The following is a 22,129-nucleotide window of genomic DNA, read 5'->3' on the forward strand; positions in this document are numbered from 1 at the left end:
TCATGCTACCGGGAAATACGGTGCCGTGTCTCCAGTGTCGTCACGATCCGTCTCCGCCTGCCCATTCCCCAAACACCGGAAACGGTTCTTGGAGCGCCAAGTAATGTCAAAGTGCTCCCCACCCACCTGCTCAAGCGCGTTCTTGAAGTGCATCATAGACCCCGCGTAGACCCCTGTAACAGTCCCGCGGCTGCGGCCGTTCTTGTAGAGAGTCCGGCACTCGCCCGACCATACGGTCCTCTTGAGGAACTCCTGCGCATACGCGTTGAAGTCGTCAACGGCCTCCTTCTTGGCGCAGAGGGTGCGCATGTCGTGCCGATTCATGCGCGTGATCCACCGGAGCAGGTAGTCGACGGTCCACCCCATCTGGGCCAGCACGGAGCCGTGCGAGATAGGCGGGTTGGGCCCGTTGACCATGCCGTAGTTGGGGAAGTTCTCGACCTGTGTCGCGAAGAAGGCGCGCGGTTCCTCGCGCCACATGTCTTCGAGCCGTGCCCCGCCCCGGCCTGCCATTTCCCACTGCGGCAGCCACGAGCTGTCGAAGCCCGTGGCACAGACGATCATGTCGAAGGCCTCCTCCTCGCCGCTCTCGAGGCGGATGCCCGTCTCCGTGACGCACGCGGTCGGGTCCCAGCAGGCGCGGCAGTTGGGCGCCTGGAGGGCTTCGAGGTAGCCGTCGCCGGGGCCGATGCGACGGCAGCCGTTGTGGAAGTCAGGCAGGATCCGCTCCTCCAACTCTGGGGCATCTTTGAGGGATTGGTACATGCGCTTCTTGCAGAGATCTTCGAAGAAAGGCTGGGCTGTGTTCTCCAAGCTGGAGTGACGGCATGTTAGTAAAAGCCATGCAGGTTTCAAGAAAAGAAGAGTGGTACCCACCACATTGCAAAGAAGAACGCGTTGACACTGTGAAAGTATTAGTCTTGTCTTCCGTATTCATAAGCATAGGATGTGTGGAAATACCCTTGCTCCAAGTCACTTCGGTACGCGTTGAAGGCCTTCGGGTCTTCGCGCCATGTCTTCTTCTGCTCTTCCGTATAAGGGAAGTTGACACCCTCCGGAGTCTTGTCGGATAGGAAATTGATGGAAATCCAGGTCCGTTGTCGCACGTAGTTGACCAGTGTTTCCACCTTGGGTTGCATGGCGGGTACCACTTGGATGCCAGACGAGCCGTTGCCTATTGCGGCAACCCTTTTGCATTCCCACTGGTATTCAGGATCCCTGACGCGGACAGATGAGCCTCGTTAGTACGGACCTTCTGCTTTGGAGGATCAGAATAACCAGTTTCAACGGGCACTTACCATTTGGCAGTGTGTACTACCTTTCCTGCGAAGTTATCAAGCCCTGGTATACTCGGCATTTTCCATTTACTGGGATTTACACTCACGTCAGTACCATCACAAGTATCCCGTCATATGTCCGACCTGTACCCAAAATGGAAGATATCTCTCGATCAGGGGCTGGTCATCGACTTCGACCACTGGTTCTGGTTTCGCGTTTCTTATACTTCCGGTATCTTCTAGCTATTCTCATCTATCGTCCCCATTTTGTCAAACGCTTGGCAGCTGTTCCATGTGAAGCAATCCGCCAGGCACTGCCTCAAATTCCCTCCGCAATTCCCTGGTCTCAGAAGGACTCACGAGCAGTAACTTGAGTATGCCTCCTCCCGTCGGTCTGCTGCATTCGTTGACAAGTGTCACCAGTGTCATGATGACTGCCAGCATTTCGGGTAAATGCACCGGATTCTCGTATTCCTGGATGGCGTCGATAATGCAAAACACCGTCACCCTGGGCGGCAGCCGGTGCATCAAGCACATGAAGAGTCCGCACAGCTCGTTCAAGTCCCCGTGTTCCAACTTACGTAAGTCTAGCCAAGGGTCGAGCTCGATGGTTGATGCCGGGAAGTACTCTATTAGCTGTTGCGCAAGCGATCGGATCATGGCAACGCCGCCATTGAAGGCGTCGTTCCGCCGGTGCAGCCCGCAGAAGAACACGAGGCTTATTCGTATCCCATCTGACGACTCGCGAGTGACCCTCAAGGTCCGGGCTAACGTCGCGCATAGTACTGACAAGGGGGTCACCCTTCTGTCGATGGCGTCTGTGCTGTCAAAGTTGCCATGCACAAGCAGTCTGTAGGATCCAGGGCTGGTCATCCAATCGTGAAGCTCTCGGGTAGCCATCATCTGCTCAGCGCGTTCGCGATGTTCTAAGATAGATTCTCCAGCGTTATATAGAACGTCCTGAAGGTCCACCTCGTCGAGAGGCGGGGTGACCAGATGCGATAGGAGCTCCATTTTGGACCATTGCCTGGGACCAGGGGTGGGACCAGGAAGAAAGGTTCCACCTGGAACGAGGTTTGGGGCCGAAAGAGTTGGTACCATCGGGGGCCAGTTATCTGAACGGATTGTTAAGGTAATCATTGCCAAGATGGCAGTCGTGCGTGTGGTGTTGAAAAATGCAATCAAGGGGGCATGTGACTTACTCTCTCGGTCGCCCAGAACACCCAACAACCTGGTTAGCAGTCTCGCAATCCAGGCCATCTGCGAGTTTCCGTCTAGTTGCCCGTGCATGATTGCACCAAGCACCTGATGCGTTGCCCAGTTGTCTTCCATGATTGCAGCGTGTGACTGGCGAGCTGCATCGCCATCTGGCATAAGAGAGAATCAGCACTGACATGCATATAACCCGCATCCCTCCAGCAGGCTTTCTTCAGGCAAGTCTTGGTGTCAAGAATGTTGTTGGGGCAGCTCCAGGCGGGTAGGAATGCCATCGACTGCCTGCACCAGACGAATGGGGGAATGCTACGCACCCGAAATAACGCGATGAGTGAAGGACAGGGATGCCCTTGCCTCTAGCCTCTCGGAGCAAACACCGATTTCTTTGAGGCTACGTAGGAGCTCCTGCTGATACTCTTCACCAGTGAGTATTGCAAGCCCGGCGTGCTTAGCTGTGAAAGCCCCTGTCAGATTCTGGTAATTCGTTTAAAAGTGTAATCAAAAACCGAGTAAGAAACATTCCCACCTTGGGCACTTGTGTAGAAGCGAATAGCCTCCTCAACGGCCTTGAATATGGCTAACACGAGATCGATGAGTGCTTCGAGGATATTCTGATCTTTTGGATACGACTTCAGGTAGAATTCCATCCGCCCGAACGTCTCTGGCAAGTCATCAAACCCCGAATGCACTGTATCACGGACCGTAGCAGCTTGTCGGTATGCCTGCAAGACGAGTAAGTAATAGCCGCGTGAACGATCTTTGACTAAGTAAAAGCCTTACATCGACAAGAAGCTCGATGGCGCCAACCACCGGCGAAGCTATCTCTATGTCCGGTACCAACTTCATTGCCTGCTTGAGCGGCTGTACCGTGTTGTCCATAGCACTACGCAGCTTCCTCCTAAACTTGCCAACTTTCTGGTGGCCATTGAAGTGCTCATACTCCTTACGCGCCATGTCAAGCTTTTCTTCGACGGGTCGCCACTCACGGAGGTCCCGAACCGACCACTGGGGTCTGTATGGCCCACTATATGGCTGTGGTTCCTCGTTCAGACGCCTCATGGCCTCAGGAAACACTTCAGCCCAGAAACTCATGTCGCTGATTGGGCTGGGAGTCGGTTGAGGTGGTGGCAGAGTCGGCCCAGCTGGTATATTTGTCATGGTGGATAAGTCAAGTCTAGGCATAACAGTAGATGCGCCTGAGAGTGGAACGAAAATCTTCTGTGTAGGGCTATAACGACACACAGTCGAGTCAAATGCACGGTGGTACTCATGACTTCGATTCTCAATGAAGTCGACTGCTGGAGTGTGGAGGACAAGATTTGAATCTCGACGGGGTGTACTAACGCGACTCGACTGATTCACCTCCTCGCTTGACATCTTTTTTCCTGCTAAGTACTGCCGGATGGTAACGATCGCGTGGTCTCAATTCCAACGTCAGGACAACTGACAACGACACATCTGACAGGTGAAGTAGTAGGTGGCAATGACAATCCACAATATGTTCAGTAATCGTCTTTGGCACGGAAAGGTCGAGAGGGTTGAGCTTCAAGTGCCAAACAATCGGCGAGGATAACATTGAAGAAAAAACAACTCGCGAGAAGGCTGCGCCTGTGTGTTGGTCGTTACCACCCACCTTGTCCTAGCCACTCCTAACGGGCAACTGGAACACGCCTATGGACCCCAACCCCCGCTTTCAGCATCCCTTCCACCATGCAGCATTTACGTGCCACGCAGCCAATCCATTGACAATCCAGTGCAGAGTTTTCCCCTATCGCTGTTATCATTCGCTTCCAAGGATAGAGACGACTACAGTGGTATTGGGCTCAGAACCAAACCCCGCGGTGACCGGACTCGCAACCCAAAAGGCCTAGGCAGCTAGGCCTTTCCCCCAATCAGTCAGTATTTCCCTACCCCGCACATAACGAGATCTCCTAAGTAGGTGCTCAGAAGCTGAACACCGCAATTAAATCCTAACTGAACAGCATGCATGTTTCTGTGACTTCTAGGCTTTTGACAACGATATGGCGTCAACTGCGGAACCTGCCTCTCAACGGGAATCCAACCAGGAGTCGAGTGATGGGACGGGTCACAGTGACAGATCAGCCTCGTCAAGTGCCCCAGTCGGCCATAAATTTACAGACATGGAGGCCTTCGAAGACCGCTTGAGGGCCCTGGATGCGAAACTCACACTGGTCAACAACATCTTCAACCTGCAAGGCCGGTCGGAACCAGGAGAAGCCAACGATATCAACTACGAATTGGAGTCGTCGGATTCATATAATTCGGACGACTCGGATGCTTCGTACAATGAAAAGCGCGTACGAAAAGTGATGGACAAAACGGTTCGGCTCTTGGGACAATTGAATCTCAGCCACAGACAATATCAACGTGCGCGGCGTCGTTGGAGAGCGAATCCAGCTAGCAAGAGACCACTCAAGGGCGGCTCTTTGACTCTGACAGATCTTGCAGCTGCGCGGAAAATAAGCACGAACGCGTATTTGGAGGGAAAGCCCGCCACATGGGGGTGGATGCACTGGCCAGAATTTGCCAATGTTCTGCACTTGACCTTGCAAGAGTCGATACAGATCCCTTTTGTGGCTGTTATAGGCGAGCTGGACTCACAAGTTCTGGATAATATTTCTTCGGACTCAGCTGACGCATCGGACATACTATTTCACCCGGACCGGGACATTGTGACCAGCGATCCGGTACAGAGGTTACTTCCAGAGAGGGTCAAGTTGCAGTCGATCGCTCTTCGTTCTATCTTCTATCGCTTAGCCGAAACGGACACAGCAGGGATTTTGCACGAAAGCGGTACAGTATTCCTTCGTCCATTCAAGGAATTCATACACAATGAGGCAAAACTACGAACCCATTTGGCCGAACTTGAAGCGCGCTTCTGCGAGTTGAAAAAGAATGGAGACCTGTCCATTGAAGCTCCCGAAGCTGCCAGAGATATTGGCAAAGAAAGGCAAGAATATACAGAAAGGCATACATCAGGAGCTGGTACAGACGGGGTGGCTACAAATGTGGACGTGGCCCAACCTGGGTCCGATTCCATTGAAGCTCTTCTTCACCTGCGCTGCCTCATGAAGTTCTTCGACGACGAAATGAAGCCCAAGCTGGAGTACTTTAGCAGCGACCAATGCCGCAAGATTCTATTTCATGATCTTTTCAATCGTTTCTTGAATGTGCAATCGACGAATGAAGCATCCAAGGAAGCCCATGATAGGCAGACAATGAAGATACACTGTGCCTACATTGACTTCGACGGAAAAGAATTCGGCCCGGTTAAAGTCACGTTCATCATCTCCCCCTTTGGGGGTCTCAAAGAAGTCGATTCGCTGCCAATATACCCATTGCGACTTGCGAAAGACGTTGGCTTGCGTGACAGGCTCGTCTCGCGTGGGCGAATGATTCTGGAGATAACAAGTCTTCAGCCAATGTACTATACAGGCCCTGCCCTCCACTCGGGTGAGGAGATTGATAGCCAGGTTATTGTTGACCACAGCGAAGCTCTGGCCGATGGAAAGCGCACAGATTGGACGCCTGTGGTAGAGCATATTGGTAGCGTTCCCCTTATACGGCCGGAACGATGTGTATGGCCTTGCTGTCGTACGTCGTCCACCTCCTTGGGTTCATACATTGACTACACATTGGCCAATGGCTTTGTGAATGCACTGGTACCCGAAGAACGGTTTCAGGCTCTTCCTTTGATCTTATCTCCTCAACCACTGGGAAAATCGGTGCTCGGGACGGAATACGAGCCAAAAGATGAGGATTTCCTTGTCATGACATATCGTGTCTTTGGGTTTGTGTTGCGGACGCGAAAATGGGGTAAGTTGAAAAACACTATCCGAAAAGCTTGAATCGGTGCTTTCTGACCCAATCCGCAGCGCAGCTCGACCTTACATACCTGCGATACGAGAACCAAGATGCACGAGACTCGACTCTGGGCGCATTCGATCGACTGGAGCTCCCAACAGGCCACCGAGAGATGGTAAAGTCACTGGTGACACAGCACTTTCGTGGGAAAAGATCTTCAAGTTCAAATGTGGATCGGACCGATATGGTCAGAGGGAAAGGTAAGAATGTCAAGCATCAAATAAGTACTACTGTTGACCTAAGGTTTGTAGGCAAGGGCCTCATCATGTTGCTTCACGGCGCCCCTGGCGTTGGGAAAACCACAACTGCTGGTGAGTCACACTGGAAACGCCGGTATTGCCAGCCCCAGAGGCTAAAGCAGGGACAGAGGGTGTGGCAGAGCTTTTTCAAAAACCATTATTTCACATAACCTGCGGTGAGTTAGAGGGTTCTTATCCATATTAGGCTTAACGAGATTTGACTGTTCTAAGGTGACCTCGGAACCACTGCGCGTCATGTGGAACAAGAATTGGAAAAGAACTTTGCCCTAGCCAGCCGCTGGGGATGTATTTTGTTGATAGACGAGGCCGATGTCTTCCTATCTGCTCGTGAACGCAAAGACTTCGAACGGAACGGCTTGGTCGCAGGCAAGTGTCACCACAACCCTTTTCACCGTGGCCGCTACTGATGCAATCTGCGCCTGGAAGTGTTTCTTCGAGTACTAGAATATTACACGGGTATACTCTTCCTGACCACCAATCGCATCGGCGACTTTGACAAGGCCTTTGTGTCTCGCATCCACATGAGTTTCTACTACCCAGAATTAGAGGAGATGCAGACGAAGAAAGTTTTCAAGGTCAATCTGAATCTCATACAGGAGCGTTTTGACCGACAGGGTCGCAAGATCATGTATGATCGCTCGTCCATCGAGAACTTTGCCGAGCAGCACTTCCGGACCCACGTCTATAGACGATGGAACGGGAGACAGATCCGCAATGCATGCCAGACGGCACTGGCACTGGCCGAGTATGATGCACACGGCGACCAAGTGCCCGAATATGACGACGAAACGGACCCTAATATCACAGTGGCATTGGAGCTTCGTCACTTTCAGCTCGTGCAGAAGGCGTACCTCGAATTTGCTAAGTATCTTGGGGACATACACGGCACCCAAGGCGACCGGCGCGCCATTGATTATGGCCTGCGGGCCAAGACGCAAACCACTTACCAGGCCATGGAGCCTGGCTACCCTTCGACGCCGTCCAACGCAGCAGGCTTCAGCGCCAGTCGTTACCCGGCCCGCCCCCTATTCACCAGCTACAATGTCCCCTACGAAGGACCACGCTACCCGTCTCAGGCAGGTCAGGCAGCTGATGCGTCCCATCCTCCTGTGAGCCAGGTTGAGATGAGCGGTAGCGATAGTGCGTATACGGCGGGCCCCACGTCCTCCATGGGCCCTCAGATCTACCAACAACATGGGCAGGCGCCAGACCAGACCGGACCTGGTGGTATGTTCAACATGCAAGCCAATCCGCAGGGCCAGGGCTACTCATACCCAGGGAATCAACCGGGCCTTTACCAATCGGCTAGCCAGCAGGGCTTCGGCCAGAGCTGGGGCAGTTCTGGCCCTGGAATGAATCAAGGCTACCCGCCTGCAGTGGGCCTGCAGCAGGGACAAGCTCAGATGCCTAACCCCCAGTGGCAAAGCCCTCAAGTGGCACAACAACAACAGCAACAGCAGCAGCAGGGACACTCAATCTATCGCTCCAGCAATTTGCAGCAAGGCGGCGGGATGCAAGGGCCAACGACTGGTGAGGGATTTCCGGTGCAGGGACAAACTCCGTATAGCGGACAGGGCAGTACCACTGGTGCTTAGCAATGTCATGTATAATGCACTGCTTGGAGTATAAAGTGGTTGAAATGGCGTAGCCATCGAACTGAGTATAAGGGGACACTCTTTAATTTTATCTTTATCATTACGTGTTTATATCGAGTATTACGAGTCTATTCACCCTTCAGAAAAAGCGTATACATGGTAACCGTCCCTGTCGTTCGTCCAGTCTATAGGGCCTGACTACCTCTCAATACCAAAAACAGTCCATGTGTCCTTCAATAATACAGCCCCTTCCCCACCCTGTTCAGCCTCGGCGCCTCCGCCCTGTCCCTCAACACAAGCTGCACGCGGTTCATCTCATCCGCCCGAGTCTGCACAACCTTTTTCCAAGTGTCCGCCGACGTGACGCCCGCGCCGGCGTCGGCCAGGTCGTCGTCGTCGTCGGCGGCGGGGGCGGGCGTCTTGAGCGCGAGCATCACCAGGTCCTGCAGGTCGGACCAGGCCGCCACGCTCACGGCGCGGATGGGCCCGCCGCTCCGCCCCCGCACGCGGCCCAGCTCCAGCAGGTGGCCCACCGCGACGGCGAGGGCGTACAGGGCCATGGTCCCCAGGTAGATGCCCATGATGGCCTGCGCGAACCGCAGCGTCTTGCGCTCCTTGCCCGTGCCGTAGCCGTAGCGCTCCGCCTCGAGCACGATGGGGAGATTGGAGTTGACGAGGCCCTTTTCGACATCATCGAGGGTCTTTTCCTTGGTCTTGTTCGTCCGGTCGTCGAATACGTGGGTTTCGTCGACCTTGGTGATGTTATTGACGCCCAAGACGGGGTGGTGCTGGTAGTTGAGGTCGGCGTACGACAGGACCGTCTCGTTGCGATGCAGCGTGACGAGGGTGCGCCGGGCCATGGACACCCGCGCCAGCGCCTCGGTGAGATAGACGCCGAACACCTTGGCCAAGAAGGCCTCAGCATCTTCGTCGGCGTCACCGCGAGACGCCGAGGTCTGGTAGGCCTCGTAATCTTCCTGCCGGTCCTTGGTGCTGAAGTGCTTGGTCAGCGCCTGGAGCGCGTACCACTCGTGTTTGGTCTCTGTCATGTTGACCAACAGGGGGTTCAACAACCTCAGCCAGCTATCCTCGAACCCCACTACGCGGCTTTGTGCCGGGGTCTGACGAAATGCATCCCGCATGCGTTCATCCGAGCTTTGCGTCGAGACGAGCTCGTCGCTCTCGGTCTGGTTGATATGGAAATCGGCGGGGATCCAGCTCGCCACCAAGTTGCAAAGATATACATTGTGGTGTGGGCGGCCGACTGCAGATTGTGGGAATTGCCCAGCCAAATAAACGACAGATGAGGACGAGTTATGTTCAGCCACAAAGTAGTCGGTGATAATATCGTTCCCCCCCTCCCCCTTCTCATCCTGAAAAATGGTCTCGTTCGGTATGAGCTCGCGTGGGCTCTCTTGACGACGTCGGCAGTCCTCGTCGCCCATGCAGTTGAGATCTTCAGTAGGATAAAACACCTTCTTGCTGTCCTTGAAGATAGCCTTGTCATACATTTTGCACTTAGACTGCACTAGTGGTTGGAACAGTTGTGCCGAAGAGAGATCTGCCGAATCGTTTCTCCCTTTAGTGGTTAACTTATATCGGGGCTTTCCTTCGCCCGATATCTCGCCAACATCACCGTCTCGGATGTAGTTCTGGAAGAGTCCGATGCTGTGCATTAGAAACTCCGACGGGGTTGTGCTGAGAACCACCGATGACTTTTCGGCTGCTTGGGTGAGCCTCAGTCGTCGACTGATATCGGCCGTGGTAGATTGGAACGCCAGGGAGTTGTTCAGGTCGGTAGCAGCCCAATCCTTGACCCACTCGTTGACCTCTCGAAATCCCGTCCCAGGGCACAGCGACATGTAGATACCATAACCCCACACACATCTGTCAATCTTCATGGAGTCTCCCTCTGCCTTCATGACAGAAGGCCAAACTAAGTCCCGGTCTAGACGGTATATTATAGGGGGACTGATGTTGCTGAAAGCCGCACCAGGTGCGTAGGGGTACCAGTCGAGTGCTGGAATCAGGAGTACAGCAGACACCGGTCCGACGACAGTCGACATGAGAGTAGCGAAAACCAAGTAGCCGCAAAGCAGAACCTCCCAGGGCCTTTCCTGATCCAAGCCTTGGCGCCAGAAGGAGGAGCTGGTGAGGTACATGAGATCTCCAACCCGATAGCCGCCAGTCAGGAAGCCCAGCCGCACCCCGTCACCCACCAGCCGGCGTCGGAACATCGCCAACGCCATGGCCGAGAAGGAGAACACAATCAGGATCTCGTGCACCTTGGTTACCAGCTGCAGCAGGTTGGACGTGATGTCGTGGGTTAGCTGCTGCCCGAGCACGACTGGCCCCTCCTCGGGGTACCAGAACAGGTGCCTGGAGCCGACATAGGTGATCCCGACCGTCGACCCTATGGCAAGCAAGTGGACGGGCCAGGTCTTGAAAAAGCGCAACCAGCTCGTCTCGAGCACCTTCTTCGGTCTTCCCGTAATGATGGCGTCCGGCTTGTGAAAGGACTGGCCATAACTCGAAGCGTAGTCGGTATCTTGGTTGGTATAGGAGGTGCCTTGGTTGTACAGCAGTGGTCGGACGGAACGGGAGTCGTCCTCGGTCACTTGCGAGATTCGGTGGTACTGGGATGATCCATGAGTCGAATGGGATGGATCAGGCTGCGAGATGTCGCCCCGCCCGTCAAACATGTCGGCAGAAGGGCCATACATGCCTGGCGAAGATAGGCGTTGCTGGAGTTCAATGTCGTGTTGCACCATTGTAACACATGGGCATGCAGCTGTCCGGTCAGATCGATGTAGATTGATGGTTAGAGAGGCTCAGGTCCTACAGAAATGCCGAATGGCTTGCTTATATTTCTGCAGCCTGATGCTGATCTGCTTTGCAAGGCTCCGACCACATCCGCGGCTGAGTCCTAGCTGATCATCCCACTTGAGCACTAGTCGATACCCCTGCACATACCTCCCGTTCAGCCATGGTAGTGATGGTGTCTACCTTAGGCCAGAAAACCATTGGGGGCTACATGTGCCGCTAGTACAACAACCATACCCAAGGTATTCTCTCAAGCGAAAATTGTCTTTCCCCAGCAGGTGTGATGAGGTTAGTCACAAGCTGCCTGTTATCTGTTGCATGGGTATTACTGCATCTTACATGTTGCAGGGGGTCATTCCTTGGTAGCCGCAACACGGCAAATCGATAAGAAAGACACCCCCCTGAATGACGATGATGATTAATTAGCATCTCTACCGAAAACGAGGATCTTAGAATAGAAACACATCACATCTCGGATAGCCTTGCGCACTGTCCACGTATTTGGGAACTTTGGAACAGGACATCCTCCTGTTCGGGTGCCGGATATCCGTGCTGGCTAAATGCAATGGGCTGCGCTGCGCCGCCACCAGCCTTCCAGGTAAGCACTAAGGCGTTTTCATTTCTGCACCCAGCCCATTGGGCTTCACGGCACGTGGGGGCGGTGCGTCTGTCAATCTATACTTAGAAGGATGGCCTGTAGCTGATTGGTGCAATCAACCCGGCGTGCGGCCCGCGCGATAAGCAGGTGAACCAAGCTTTTGTGTATCCGTTCTCAAGGCGCGGGCTCGGAGCAGTCTCCGAGTTACGGAACAGTAGATATTACTATTCCCAATGATTATACCAAGGATGAGGAACTACGGAAGCAGCGATCAAGAACTCGTAGGCGACGCAAAATTGAACCAGTCGTGTGAACCTTTAAATAATCGAGAACAACCCGTTCGTGCGATCAGGATTACGCCGACTGCTGTCCGATCACTGTGATTCTCGGTTGATGCACCTTGAGTATGCAATAGGCACTCTATGTAATCTGGCACTAATGTAATTTGCATTGCTATGGGGCGCTACCCGGTGAGTAAACAGTCCCATGGCAGTGACCGTAGTTGTCTAGTTATCTGGATATAACCGGCAGTGCTTGTGGGCCGAAACAGCCACACGCCACGGTCTCGGAAAGTCAGTGAAACAGATTGACCTGGACGTCCTCCTTTGTTATGTGGTCGACTCTCTCGAGGGGAGGTACTGGCTGGTCGCATCGCGACATGTGGCTTTTGTTATCAGTGACCGGTATGCCCGAGATTGCGGTCATAGGGGTAATTGCTGATATAAAAGACAGACTTAGAAGCCCGACACTTGTAGTGCTGGTTATGGCGACTTATTGCATGCTCGGAAGAGTTCCGCGGCCAGGCTCCAGAATCCGTCGGAGAGGTCCCCGGTTGCTCACACGTTGGCAGTTTTCATCGCTTCCCGACTCCGGGGAGGAAAAAACGTTAGTCTAGGCGTGTCTTGGGGCGTAGACTGAACTCATTTTACAACTTTCTTCTCAAGAAATGAGGAATACAGCGCTTTTGCGGCTTTGCAAATCTCGGGTTCTTCCCCGGCTACCCCCGAGCCAACTGGCATGCCGAAAGCCTCCACCAAGTGAACTCAGTTCACGAGAAGCACAATCAACTTGGCCAACGAGATAAGACAATTCTCTATATTCCCGAGCCCGTTGCATAGCCTGCGCTACTTGGCCTTGTATGGCGCCTGCTGCCGTTGTCGAATATACCTTTCGGTCTCTACCGAGCTCGGCCTCCCGGCTTAGGGACCTTGTCGAAACTGACATAATCACATGGACCGCCTCACGGTCATGACCGGAAATATGTCCGGGTAGTGTTCCGAAAACTGCCTGTGCACTACGACGTGTACCAGGTTCCTACGGCGTTAGACCAAGCTGACGTGGGTATCCAGGACTCGGTCGTCAGCCCGGCCACCTGCTCTTCTTTTCGGTCCAAACCCTTGGCGAGTTTCTACCGCAGCTTGGAATCTGGGAAACCAGGTTCTGCCGGGACGGTGTTTACGAGCAGGAACGTGACCGCTCCGGAAAGCCCCGTGGCCATGCCACTGAATTTACGCCGGAGGGTAGAATTGTGAAAAAACGCACCAATGGGCCTCTCAGTGCTTCCCGAGCACCACTCCGCGTGACCAATGAGAGACATCGATTATCAATAGTGGCGCATGTGGGACTGCACCGCTGCGGCGAGGTAGATCATTAAGCAAGCCGTGTCTGCCAAGCCCCCTCAACATTTGTGCACAACACTTCCGGGTAGTGAGCGACGGGGCTGTCACATCCCTGTAGAGTGCAGTCGGGAAAACACAGAAGACTGAGTTGCATCATTGTGCTGCCAAAAGCCAGTAGCTCGGCCTCATCCGCTTTTCCCAACAATGCGGGTCGGGCCGAAGATAAGGATAACTTAGATTCCTCCACTCAAGCCATGATCACAAAGTCTGGATTTTCGTACAATTCCGGGTCTTCTCCGAGCAGGTGTGATAGCCACTGGATCATCGACCCAAGGGGGCGGTCTCGATGACGATCACTTCCCGTGATTATGTGAGAAATCTCATAAGCAAGCACCGACCAATCATATTCTGCTACTGATGCAGATGTTGAGACACATATGTTGTTTATCCCCCTGCGGGTCGAAATGCAGCAGCAGAATGCTACTCCAACAGCAAAATAAGGAGCCTGAGTGGGTGATCCTAGGCGGGGATATACGACTGCGTTGAAAATCTATACTTCTTCAACCAAATGCATGACACAGACTGGGACAATGTCGTCAGACAGCGCTGCTCAAACGTATCAGTCCCTTATTCGAGGAGAAGTACGGGCCGGCGCCTATCAATACCCTTCAGGTAATGTGGACTTCAACGCCTTCGGGGATACACGGAGGCAGTCGCATCATGCCACCATAAGACCCTGGCCGCTGATAGCACTGAGATAACATCGCACATTGGCAACCTATACCGAAGCAATTCATATATGCAAGCATGAACCGAGTACGATAAGCAGTGGAAGTACAGTCGGGGATGGAATATATCATTGGCATTATTGGGCCACACTCTGCTTAAATCTTTGGTCAAACTTATATCGAAGCGACAGGAACAACCCGCTGATACCCACAGGAGGATAACTGCACATCAATCAAAAGCAATGTTGGCCCCGATTCAGAACGAGTCCAAGCCTTGGATGGCCAAGGAAACCCATCAAGCCAGTCAGGTCATAGACCGACCCCGGGATGCCGGGGACGACCCTACCAAATCTGTGGAGTGGTACCAGCCCACAGTCAAGTCACTCTCCGACAGCACTGTCGAGCTCTTCGAGAGCTATGTCGCTATAAGGGGCGAGGAGGCCATCAAAAGTCATATATACAGGATCAGGGACATGGCGTGGAAAGTGTAAGTTACCTATCAGCCCCCTTCCATCTCAAGTCATCAGCCGGGCCATGATAAACGGAGCGACAAGCATACAATAGCCGAAGTAATACTGATGGCACGGTCACCACAGGCTCCCGTACCCCTGCATTGGCCTCTTCCGCTTCCTCGACTTCAGCATCCACCTGTCGCCGCACTACTCCACGGTCGTGAAGCGGGTACAGGAGGGCGCCACCCTTCTGGACCTCGGATGCTGCTTCGGGCAGGATCTGCGGAAGCTGGCCTACGACGCGGGACCGGAGACTGCGACCCGGAACCTCATCGGCACGGATCTCGAGCCGGCGTTCTTGCAGCTTGGGTACGAGCTGTTCGCGGACCGGGACCGGCTCGATGCCACGTTTGTTCCCGGGGACGTCTTTGCCGAGGACTTCCTGAAGGAGTATCATGGGAAGATCGACATCATTTACCTGGGAAGCTTCCTACACCTCTTCAGCGAACCGCAACAACGAGCGATCGTCAGACAGCTGCGACGGCTCCTGCGACCGTGCGCTGGGTCTATGGTTTTTGGCCGCAACCTTGGTGCCGGCAAGGGCGGGCCGTTCCGAATGGAGTCCATTGGGTGGGACCTGTACCGGCATGATCCCGAAACCATTGCGGACCTCTTCCAGTCTTCCCACAACGAAGAGGAGGGAATGAACGGCGACAAGGATTCCGAGGTTCGGTGGGAGGTCACGAGCTCCCTCGGTCGCTACGGCTCCGCCAACTGGGACGATGATCGGCGCGGGTGGCAGGGCGACGGGACGAAACAGATGATGTTTACTGCAACTCGCCTGTAGGGGGGTTATGTAACTAGATTGCAGGAATAGCAAGATTTGATACTCGAATTGGTGTTCCAGTGTGTATCTCTAAATACTGCATCTAGGATGCAAGCAATGGGAATGAATGAGGCAGAAGGCGCCAAGCTTTGAGTCAGTGTTAAAACGTATTGGCCTCGGGATGCAGCCGTGGCGGTCCGTTCGGAACCGCTCCCCGACAAGCTGACCCTTGTTAAGGTTTCGGGGAAGCACCCGGATAGTGATCCATCGCCAGGGACAGGACCTACAACAGGGATATCTATCCATGTTGCATGCCACTTTCAGTAGACCCTTGGGATTGGTTGAGATTGCTGATCAAGAGGCCGGATTGGACAGTGCATAGTTCCGTTGCGCTTGATGGGGGTCTTATGAAAACACCAGGTGGGTGCCCCGGTTATTCAGTGACCTGGTTCCATAACACTGGAACGATATCTGACCGTGATCAGGAAAACGCTGCATTACGTCTTCAAAACAAGTAACTTAAGAACAAGAGCCCCTTTCGCTGTATAGTAGTATCGGTTGTTTGTAATAGCCGATAGGTTGTTTAAGGTCTTAGATAGGGTCCCAATATCAGCAGTGAAAGACAGTGAATATATGGTACGATATACAGACAATCCTAGCTGATAATGGCTCATGTCAGCTGGCTACCAGCTGCTTTGATCTGCGTCGCCCCACTGATGGAACAGCTCAAAATCCATTTCGGGGTCGCGATTGGAGTCGCGCCCGCTACGCGTCACCGCTACCGTGATGTAACGTCTTGAGCGCCCCTGCAACGCGCACCGACTAACGTATCATAATCACCTTGCTGTAACCCGCGTCTCTCATAGCTTGTTTTCCACTACAACTTCCGCTATACGCAGTCGAAATCAAGCTCGACACGATCGCCATGGGACCAGCATACTGTGCACAGGCCCCTCAAGAGCTGCCGCCCATCGCTATAGACCCTCGCGGGGACCTTTTGCTGAGGGTTGGCCAGACAACTTGCATCGATTCTGACTCGCAAGACACCGCGACGGACAAGGACACCTCAGAAACAACAGCCGCCGCTGAGAGCACTGACATGGAAGTACTCGAACGCACCGAAGTCGAGACTACTGAGCATACCCAATAACATGGTCATATACTCACAGTGGCTTTCAGGGTCTGCTCCCGTACCATGGCGAGGTCATCACGTGTATGGGAGAAACTGTTGTACGGCGGGTTTGCTGAATCGTGCCCGGCCGGTAGCGACTGGGTGGTCGACCTACCGGATGACGACGCAGAAGCTATCAAATTTCTTCTCTACATTGCCCACGCGAGACTCGACCGTGTTCCAGCTTTCGATCGGGCCCCCGAGGTTAACACGCTTTACCAAATTGCTATTACCGCAGATAAGTGGGATATGATGCAATACCTGCGGCCCTGGGTAAACACGTGGGCTGTTGCCATCACTCAGAGAGCTTAACAAGGTCCTGACCGACGGGACTTGATGCGGTATCTATGGATATCCTGCATCCTCGGTGCGAAGGCGGGGTTCATCCACATAATCCATCTCATTGCAATACGGTACCGGGGCGAGGACGAAGAAATGGATTTTTGGTCTTCCGATATCCTCGAGCTACGCGGAGCCATCCGTAAGTACCTGCCCGCCCCCTCCCCGAAAGTACCCCAGCTAGAGCTGACGGCATTCTTTCCCGTAGAGATGGTCAAAGATATGCGGCTAGAATTTATTAGAGTTCTTCTAGCCCCGTTTCAAATTTGTTACGATGAGCTACTTCACAGGAAGCGGAACCAACTACCAAGGTGCAAGTACCAAGATTCGACATGCGATGAGGTGATTCAAGCCAGACTTGAGCGTTCACTTAACCTGCATAACCTTTGGCCAATCCCCAAAAACACCGAAGTTTAAGGTAGTGTCAACCGACTGTATGACCACTTGTGCCAGGTAGACTCGGACGCTCGGTATCACAGGCATAGTTCGTGCCCACGGGTCAAGGAATGGAAGAACGGGGACCAGAACATGCAGCTCAAACATGTAAACCTGCCAGCAGGACTGAAGACAGTTCTCGAGGAGAATGGAAGGTGGACAGGGCTGTTCAGTCAAGATGAGCCACCCCAGAAAAAGGCCAGGATAGCCGTCTAGTTTCACACGGAGATATCTCACAGGATTGGGTTTTATGCAACGAGCCCCACTTTGATAATGCATGCGTTGATACATGTCGGCAATCTGAGCTGCTGACAGTTGGAGCCAGCTGGCACTCAGCTGGCTTGATTCGTGCATCCCCTGAACATCCCACTCTAAACTAACTTTAAGGATGCGAGTTGAACCGTGTTTGTCGCGCGTCAATGCCATCCCTTCCAAGTATCCCTTATCTCACAACGAACGAAACGATACCCTTGCTATATTGGAAGTTGCACTACTTAAGACTGATCTCGATTATACGTGAATCAATTTGGGTTGAATGAAAGACTATGCATCGTGAGCCCAAATCCTCTTCAGCCACAATGGAGTCAACGCCATCAGTACCTTGCCCGCAGGCTCTCCGAGTCCAAGAGCCCGCAGTTGTCGGCATCGACCCCGATGGTGACCTTCTGCTGAAAGTTGGTAGCATGAGATGCATTACTCCCGATGACCCTGAAGAAGAGGAGGAAGAGGACGAAGAAGAGGAGGAAGAGGAAGAAGAGGAGCAAGCGGACGAGGAGGGGGCGAAGGAAGAAAAGGAACCTCAAGTGGCTGAAGAGCCTGAACATAATCATGCCCCCCCGGTCACATTCCGAGTCTGCTCTCGCACAATGGCAAGATCATCGCCGGTCTGGAAGAAGATGCTGTACGGCGGGTATGCCGAATCCAAACCGAAGGATCGCGACTGGATTGTCGAAATTCCTGACGACGACGTACTGGCTGTTGAATTCTTCCTTAATACTATTCATACCAGATTCGAAAAGGTTCCCCCGTTCAACGAAACCCCCGAGCTAGACCACCTTTATAGAATCGCCGTTGTTGCGGACAAGTACGACATGATCCGATTTTTACGACCCTGGGCAGGTACATAGGCTGCAGTTATTACGAATTTGACCGCAAAAACCCATGATTTGGATACCTTACAAAAGGACCTCTGGATAATTTGGGTCCTTGGCGCCCAATCGGGGTTCACGGGCATTATCCAACAGCTCGTAATGGAGTATCAGCCGAAAGATAAGAGCCATTTGGACCAACTTTGGCCATTGTTTTCGAGAGTTCTCGAACCACCCAGGACTCTTCGTAAGTGCTCATGACCCTTTGAAAGACAAGTTGACGACCCTGACAAATAGTGTTACAGAAATGGTCAAAGACTCGCGTCTAAGGCTCATTAATGATCTTATGGCTCCTTTCCAACTCGCGCTTGATCAACTGATATAAAACAAAACAGGGAGTATATTCAAATGCAAGAACAGTCATTCAAATTGCGAGGAGTGGTATCTCGGTAAACTTATACGTTTGCTGCAGCGCCATCAGCTGTGGCCGTTGCCTGAAAGTGCAAGCATCCCGATGAGAATTGATCAGATCATCATTCTCCTGAACACGGTACTGAAAGAATCTGACCGGAGGTCGCATTTGGATAGCCGGGGCCGCACCACCAGATGCCAAAATGTGCTTAATGCACCATACTCTAGAAACACTGTCGTGTCTACCGTCTGTGTCCCACTCTCTCCTGAGCATATTACGCAGTTGGAAGGTCATGCAATGGAGACAGGACTCAGCACTGGAGCAGAGACAGCCAAGAAGAAAGCCAAAGTGTTCCATTAGCCTGCCGAAAAGTTTTACTCATGTATTAGTTCCATATCATCAAGAATCGTGTATCATACAACCAGAATCCAACCTGGGCCATCACCTTGTTTGCTCTCATGGTTCAACGTACGTCGATTGCTGGGCGATAGAAAGAAGACGTGCCGTTGCACGATAAGCTGCATCGGTGATATAAACCTGATGATTGCGCCAGGATGTGCAATTATTACAGTGTATGTAATGCGTAACTCCCTGTATTTGAAACAAGCAATTCACCTTCGTTATAGGTTTCTTGCGACCCTGGGGCAAGACGTGGGCTAGATACATCCATGAAAACCGAATACGAGGCTTCAAGGGCTTATCGTTTCTAGAGCGGTTTCTTTGGATATCGTTGTCTCTGGTGTCAAGTCGAGGCTGAAAAGAACCATTGGGCAACACTCTATGGTGCAAGAAACCAGAAGGGCGAATTACAGCCAGAATGGGGTAGGGCTTATAGAGTTACTATCTCAGAGCCCCCTGGAACACCGGGTAAGACTCCATCTGACAATTCGATGGGATCAGTTTGAGAAGTTTAATGGTAATTTATTAGGAATTATCAAATATATGAGTCCCGCGCTGCTCACCAATACCGTGTTGCCATTTCAGAATGCTCTCAACAAGTTGTCGCTGGGCGCACATAATCACCATTACAGCTGCAAGGCTGGAACTACAGGCTGCGAGGACGTGTTGCTAGGCAAACCCATACGCTCACGGAACAAGCATCATCTATGGCCTCTCCCAGAAGCTCAAGATGTAAAGACATATGTCGAGCTCTTGGTAGACATTTTGAACGAGGTGGACCAAGACACGGTGAGGTCTGTACACAGGGAATCTACGGCCCCTGATCCGCTCGACCCTTGCGAAAGGGTGCTGAAAGGACCGCTATCCCGCCCGTAACTCAGAAGTAGCATTAAGATCATGCTTACAGACTACCAGAAGACTCAGTTTGAGGAAAATGGAAGGGCAACAGGTCTCTTCATCACTGACTAGGGACCGGCCAAGAAAAGAGTGAAGCTCTCCCACTAACGTTTGGTTTATCTCATCTGTGATGAGATACTTATGTACACTAGAAATTAAAGTTTTCTGCAAACAACTCGGCAAATAATGGGTAATTCGTTAATGTAATGGGTAATATCTATCTTCTGAAGAGGTGATCTGTTATCACCGTGCATTGAGACCCTCTGCAAGTTGCATAAATCATAACCATCGTAGTAATCAAGTCGCATGCCGGGAATCTACCCATTTCCATGACCGTGTAAACGATGCCAAAGGCAATGCCAATGCCAAACCCGAATGATCGAATAAGTATTTCCTCCCCAAGTCATCTTCCCGAGGTCGCAACCGCGGAACCTCAATACACGACCCAGTTTCCTCCCTCTAGCAGCCTAGTCGTAACGACTACTCATCCTCCGCGACCTCCAGCCCCATCAGCTGACCCTGCCTACTGAAGTGCTCATTGAAATTTTCATTGAGTGTTACGGAGAGCTCCTGCTGCATGGCATCCAGCTCGGTGAAGATCGTCAGGGACAAATGACACCGACGGTGTGTAGCGCCGAGCGACCAGCTAGGAGGCTTTTCGAGTTCTTTCCTCATCTCTTCGATGGATTCGATGATCTGATTGACGCTCCGAGTCTGAATCTCCGCCGGGAGGCGTCCATACTCCATTGGCGAAAGATTGTGTTTGTGAATCTTCTGGTGAATATAGCCGGCCATCAAAAGCTCGCACCGGTCTTGACGGTTATTGGCACGGCAGACTCGGCGGTTTGCGTCGCCCACGACTTTTCCGGTAGCCACGGAGGTCATGTCGTCGTTGATCATGGCGTAGATATCTTTGATGGCCTGGAGTCGGATGGTTCTGACAGCATCTGCGATAATTGTTAACTCGATTCCTGGTAGGAACATAAGAAGAAAAATGCAATTGAGCTAGAAATTTCACTCACCGAATATCCCGTCAAAGATGCGGGGCGCCCGAGTACCAAATGCCTCTGGGAGATCCTTGAACCAGTCGGACTGCGCAAGGTTGTTCACGAATTTGCCATCCTGTGGGTCTTCAGCGTTGAGAGCTGCTTGGGTAACCAGCGATTCAAACGAGTGGCGGTCTCCCAGCTCCCAAGCCATGAAGAGGCGCTTACCCATGGATTTGCCTTCGGGAACCTTGGAGATATCGATTTGAGCTAACCATTTGTTGGTAGAGGGTCGTAGAATATGCATGATGCCCAACTCGCCAGTGAACTTGAGGAGATTGTAATAGGTCAACGAGCCCAACTTCTCAGGCACAGGTTTATCTGGGAAATGGGCGATGCTGAGGGCGAGTTCTACATCCTCGGTTCTGTAGGGGGTATTCACATTGACGATGGATCCTGGGTGAGCGAGCATTTCGTTCTTGACGCCTTCCTGGTAGAGGCTCTGCATGGTTCGTCTGATGACCAGGTAGTCTTGATACACGTTTCCTGGGCCTTCAATGGGAATTCGCATGATCAGATCACCAGCCTTATCAATTTCTATGAGTCCCATGATTGCGGTTGGTTGCAAGGCCGAAGATGGTGGTCAGAGTCGCAAGATGATATGGAAGTGATCTTGATGAGGAATAGTCACGATGACTTAACCTAAGTTGAGTAATGTAAGGAGGAATGACATGAAGAAGAACGAAAAGATGAAGTCGAGTTTGAGACAAGTCAGTAGAAGAAAATGTCGTTGTAGGAGGAAATGTTGGGCGAGTTAGTGTTGTAAGAAGTGGAGGTGGAAAAGTGAAAATCAGGTAATACGAGATACGATGATGGAAGGAACGGATGGAAATATCGAAATGAGGCAGGCAACTTGTGTTTGGCATACCCAGAACGCGTTGATCTTGAAAGAGGTAGACTTGTGGGTAAGTAAGATGGGAGAATAGATATGAGAGGGTGGAGGAGGAAAAGGTGAAAAGTAACTTACGCTGTACTTGGAGGTGCAGCTGAGATTTACCGTTTAAACTTCAAGCTGCTGGCAGGTTTCCTCTGGTTAGATGAAAGTTGATTTTGAAATATCTTGT

General features: G+C 52.4%; 8 protein-coding genes across 8 annotated transcripts; 4 read left to right on the plus strand and 4 right to left on the minus strand.

Moving 5' to 3' along the window:
* PG985_014289 (flavin-binding monooxygenase) lies at window positions 1–1,139 on the minus strand (the record flags this gene model as incomplete). Its single annotated transcript, XM_066834055.1, has 2 exons — window positions 1–814; window positions 961–1,139. The coding sequence occupies 2 exons, from the start codon at window positions 1,137–1,139 to the stop codon at window positions 1–3; spliced, it is 993 nt and encodes a 330-aa protein (XP_066678795.1).
* A 408-nt stretch (window positions 1,140–1,547) lies between these two features.
* PG985_014290 (uncharacterized protein) lies at window positions 1,548–2,291 on the minus strand (the record flags this gene model as incomplete). Its single annotated transcript, XM_066834056.1, has 1 exon — window positions 1,548–2,291. The coding sequence occupies one exon, from the start codon at window positions 2,289–2,291 to the stop codon at window positions 1,548–1,550; it is 744 nt and encodes a 247-aa protein (XP_066678796.1).
* Window positions 2,292–4,513: 2,222 nt separating this feature from the next.
* PG985_014291 (P-loop containing nucleoside triphosphate hydrolase protein) lies at window positions 4,514–8,232 on the plus strand (the record flags this gene model as incomplete). The annotated part of the gene is made up of 5 exons (XM_066834057.1): window positions 4,514–6,329; window positions 6,389–6,577; window positions 6,629–6,688; window positions 6,848–7,030; window positions 7,082–8,232. 5 exons carry the CDS (start codon window positions 4,514–4,516, stop codon window positions 8,230–8,232), a joined length of 3,399 nt encoding a protein of 1,132 aa, XP_066678797.1.
* Window positions 8,233–8,465: 233 nt separating this feature from the next.
* On the minus strand, window positions 8,466–11,003 carry PG985_014292 (uncharacterized protein; the record flags this gene model as incomplete). The annotated part of the gene is made up of 1 exon (XM_066834058.1): window positions 8,466–11,003. The coding sequence occupies one exon, from the start codon at window positions 11,001–11,003 to the stop codon at window positions 8,466–8,468; it is 2,538 nt and encodes an 845-aa protein (XP_066678798.1).
* Window positions 11,004–14,242: 3,239 nt separating this feature from the next.
* On the plus strand, window positions 14,243–15,299 carry PG985_014293 (uncharacterized protein; the record flags this gene model as incomplete). The annotated part of the gene is made up of 2 exons (XM_066834059.1): window positions 14,243–14,487; window positions 14,597–15,299. 2 exons carry the CDS (start codon window positions 14,243–14,245, stop codon window positions 15,297–15,299), a joined length of 948 nt encoding a protein of 315 aa, XP_066678799.1.
* Window positions 15,300–16,473: 1,174 nt separating this feature from the next.
* Window positions 16,474–16,761, plus strand: PG985_014294 (uncharacterized protein; the record flags this gene model as incomplete). Its single annotated transcript, XM_066834060.1, has 1 exon — window positions 16,474–16,761. One exon carries the CDS (start codon window positions 16,474–16,476, stop codon window positions 16,759–16,761), a length of 288 nt encoding a protein of 95 aa, XP_066678800.1.
* Window positions 16,762–17,801: 1,040 nt separating this feature from the next.
* On the plus strand, window positions 17,802–18,350 carry PG985_014295 (uncharacterized protein; the record flags this gene model as incomplete). Its single annotated transcript, XM_066834061.1, has 1 exon — window positions 17,802–18,350. The coding sequence occupies one exon, from the start codon at window positions 17,802–17,804 to the stop codon at window positions 18,348–18,350; it is 549 nt and encodes a 182-aa protein (XP_066678801.1).
* A 2,149-nt stretch (window positions 18,351–20,499) lies between these two features.
* On the minus strand, window positions 20,500–21,576 carry PG985_014296 (uncharacterized protein; the record flags this gene model as incomplete). The annotated part of the gene is made up of 2 exons (XM_066834062.1): window positions 20,500–20,966; window positions 21,042–21,576. The coding sequence occupies 2 exons, from the start codon at window positions 21,574–21,576 to the stop codon at window positions 20,500–20,502; spliced, it is 1,002 nt and encodes a 333-aa protein (XP_066678802.1).
* Between the last annotated feature and the right edge of the window lie 553 nt (window positions 21,577–22,129).

Source organism: Apiospora marii (genome assembly GCF_038362585.1).
Source record: "Apiospora marii strain CBS 49790 chromosome Unknown utg000011l_segment0_segment0, whole genome shotgun sequence".
Lineage (NCBI taxonomy): Eukaryota > Fungi > Ascomycota > Sordariomycetes > Amphisphaeriales > Apiosporaceae > Apiospora > Apiospora marii.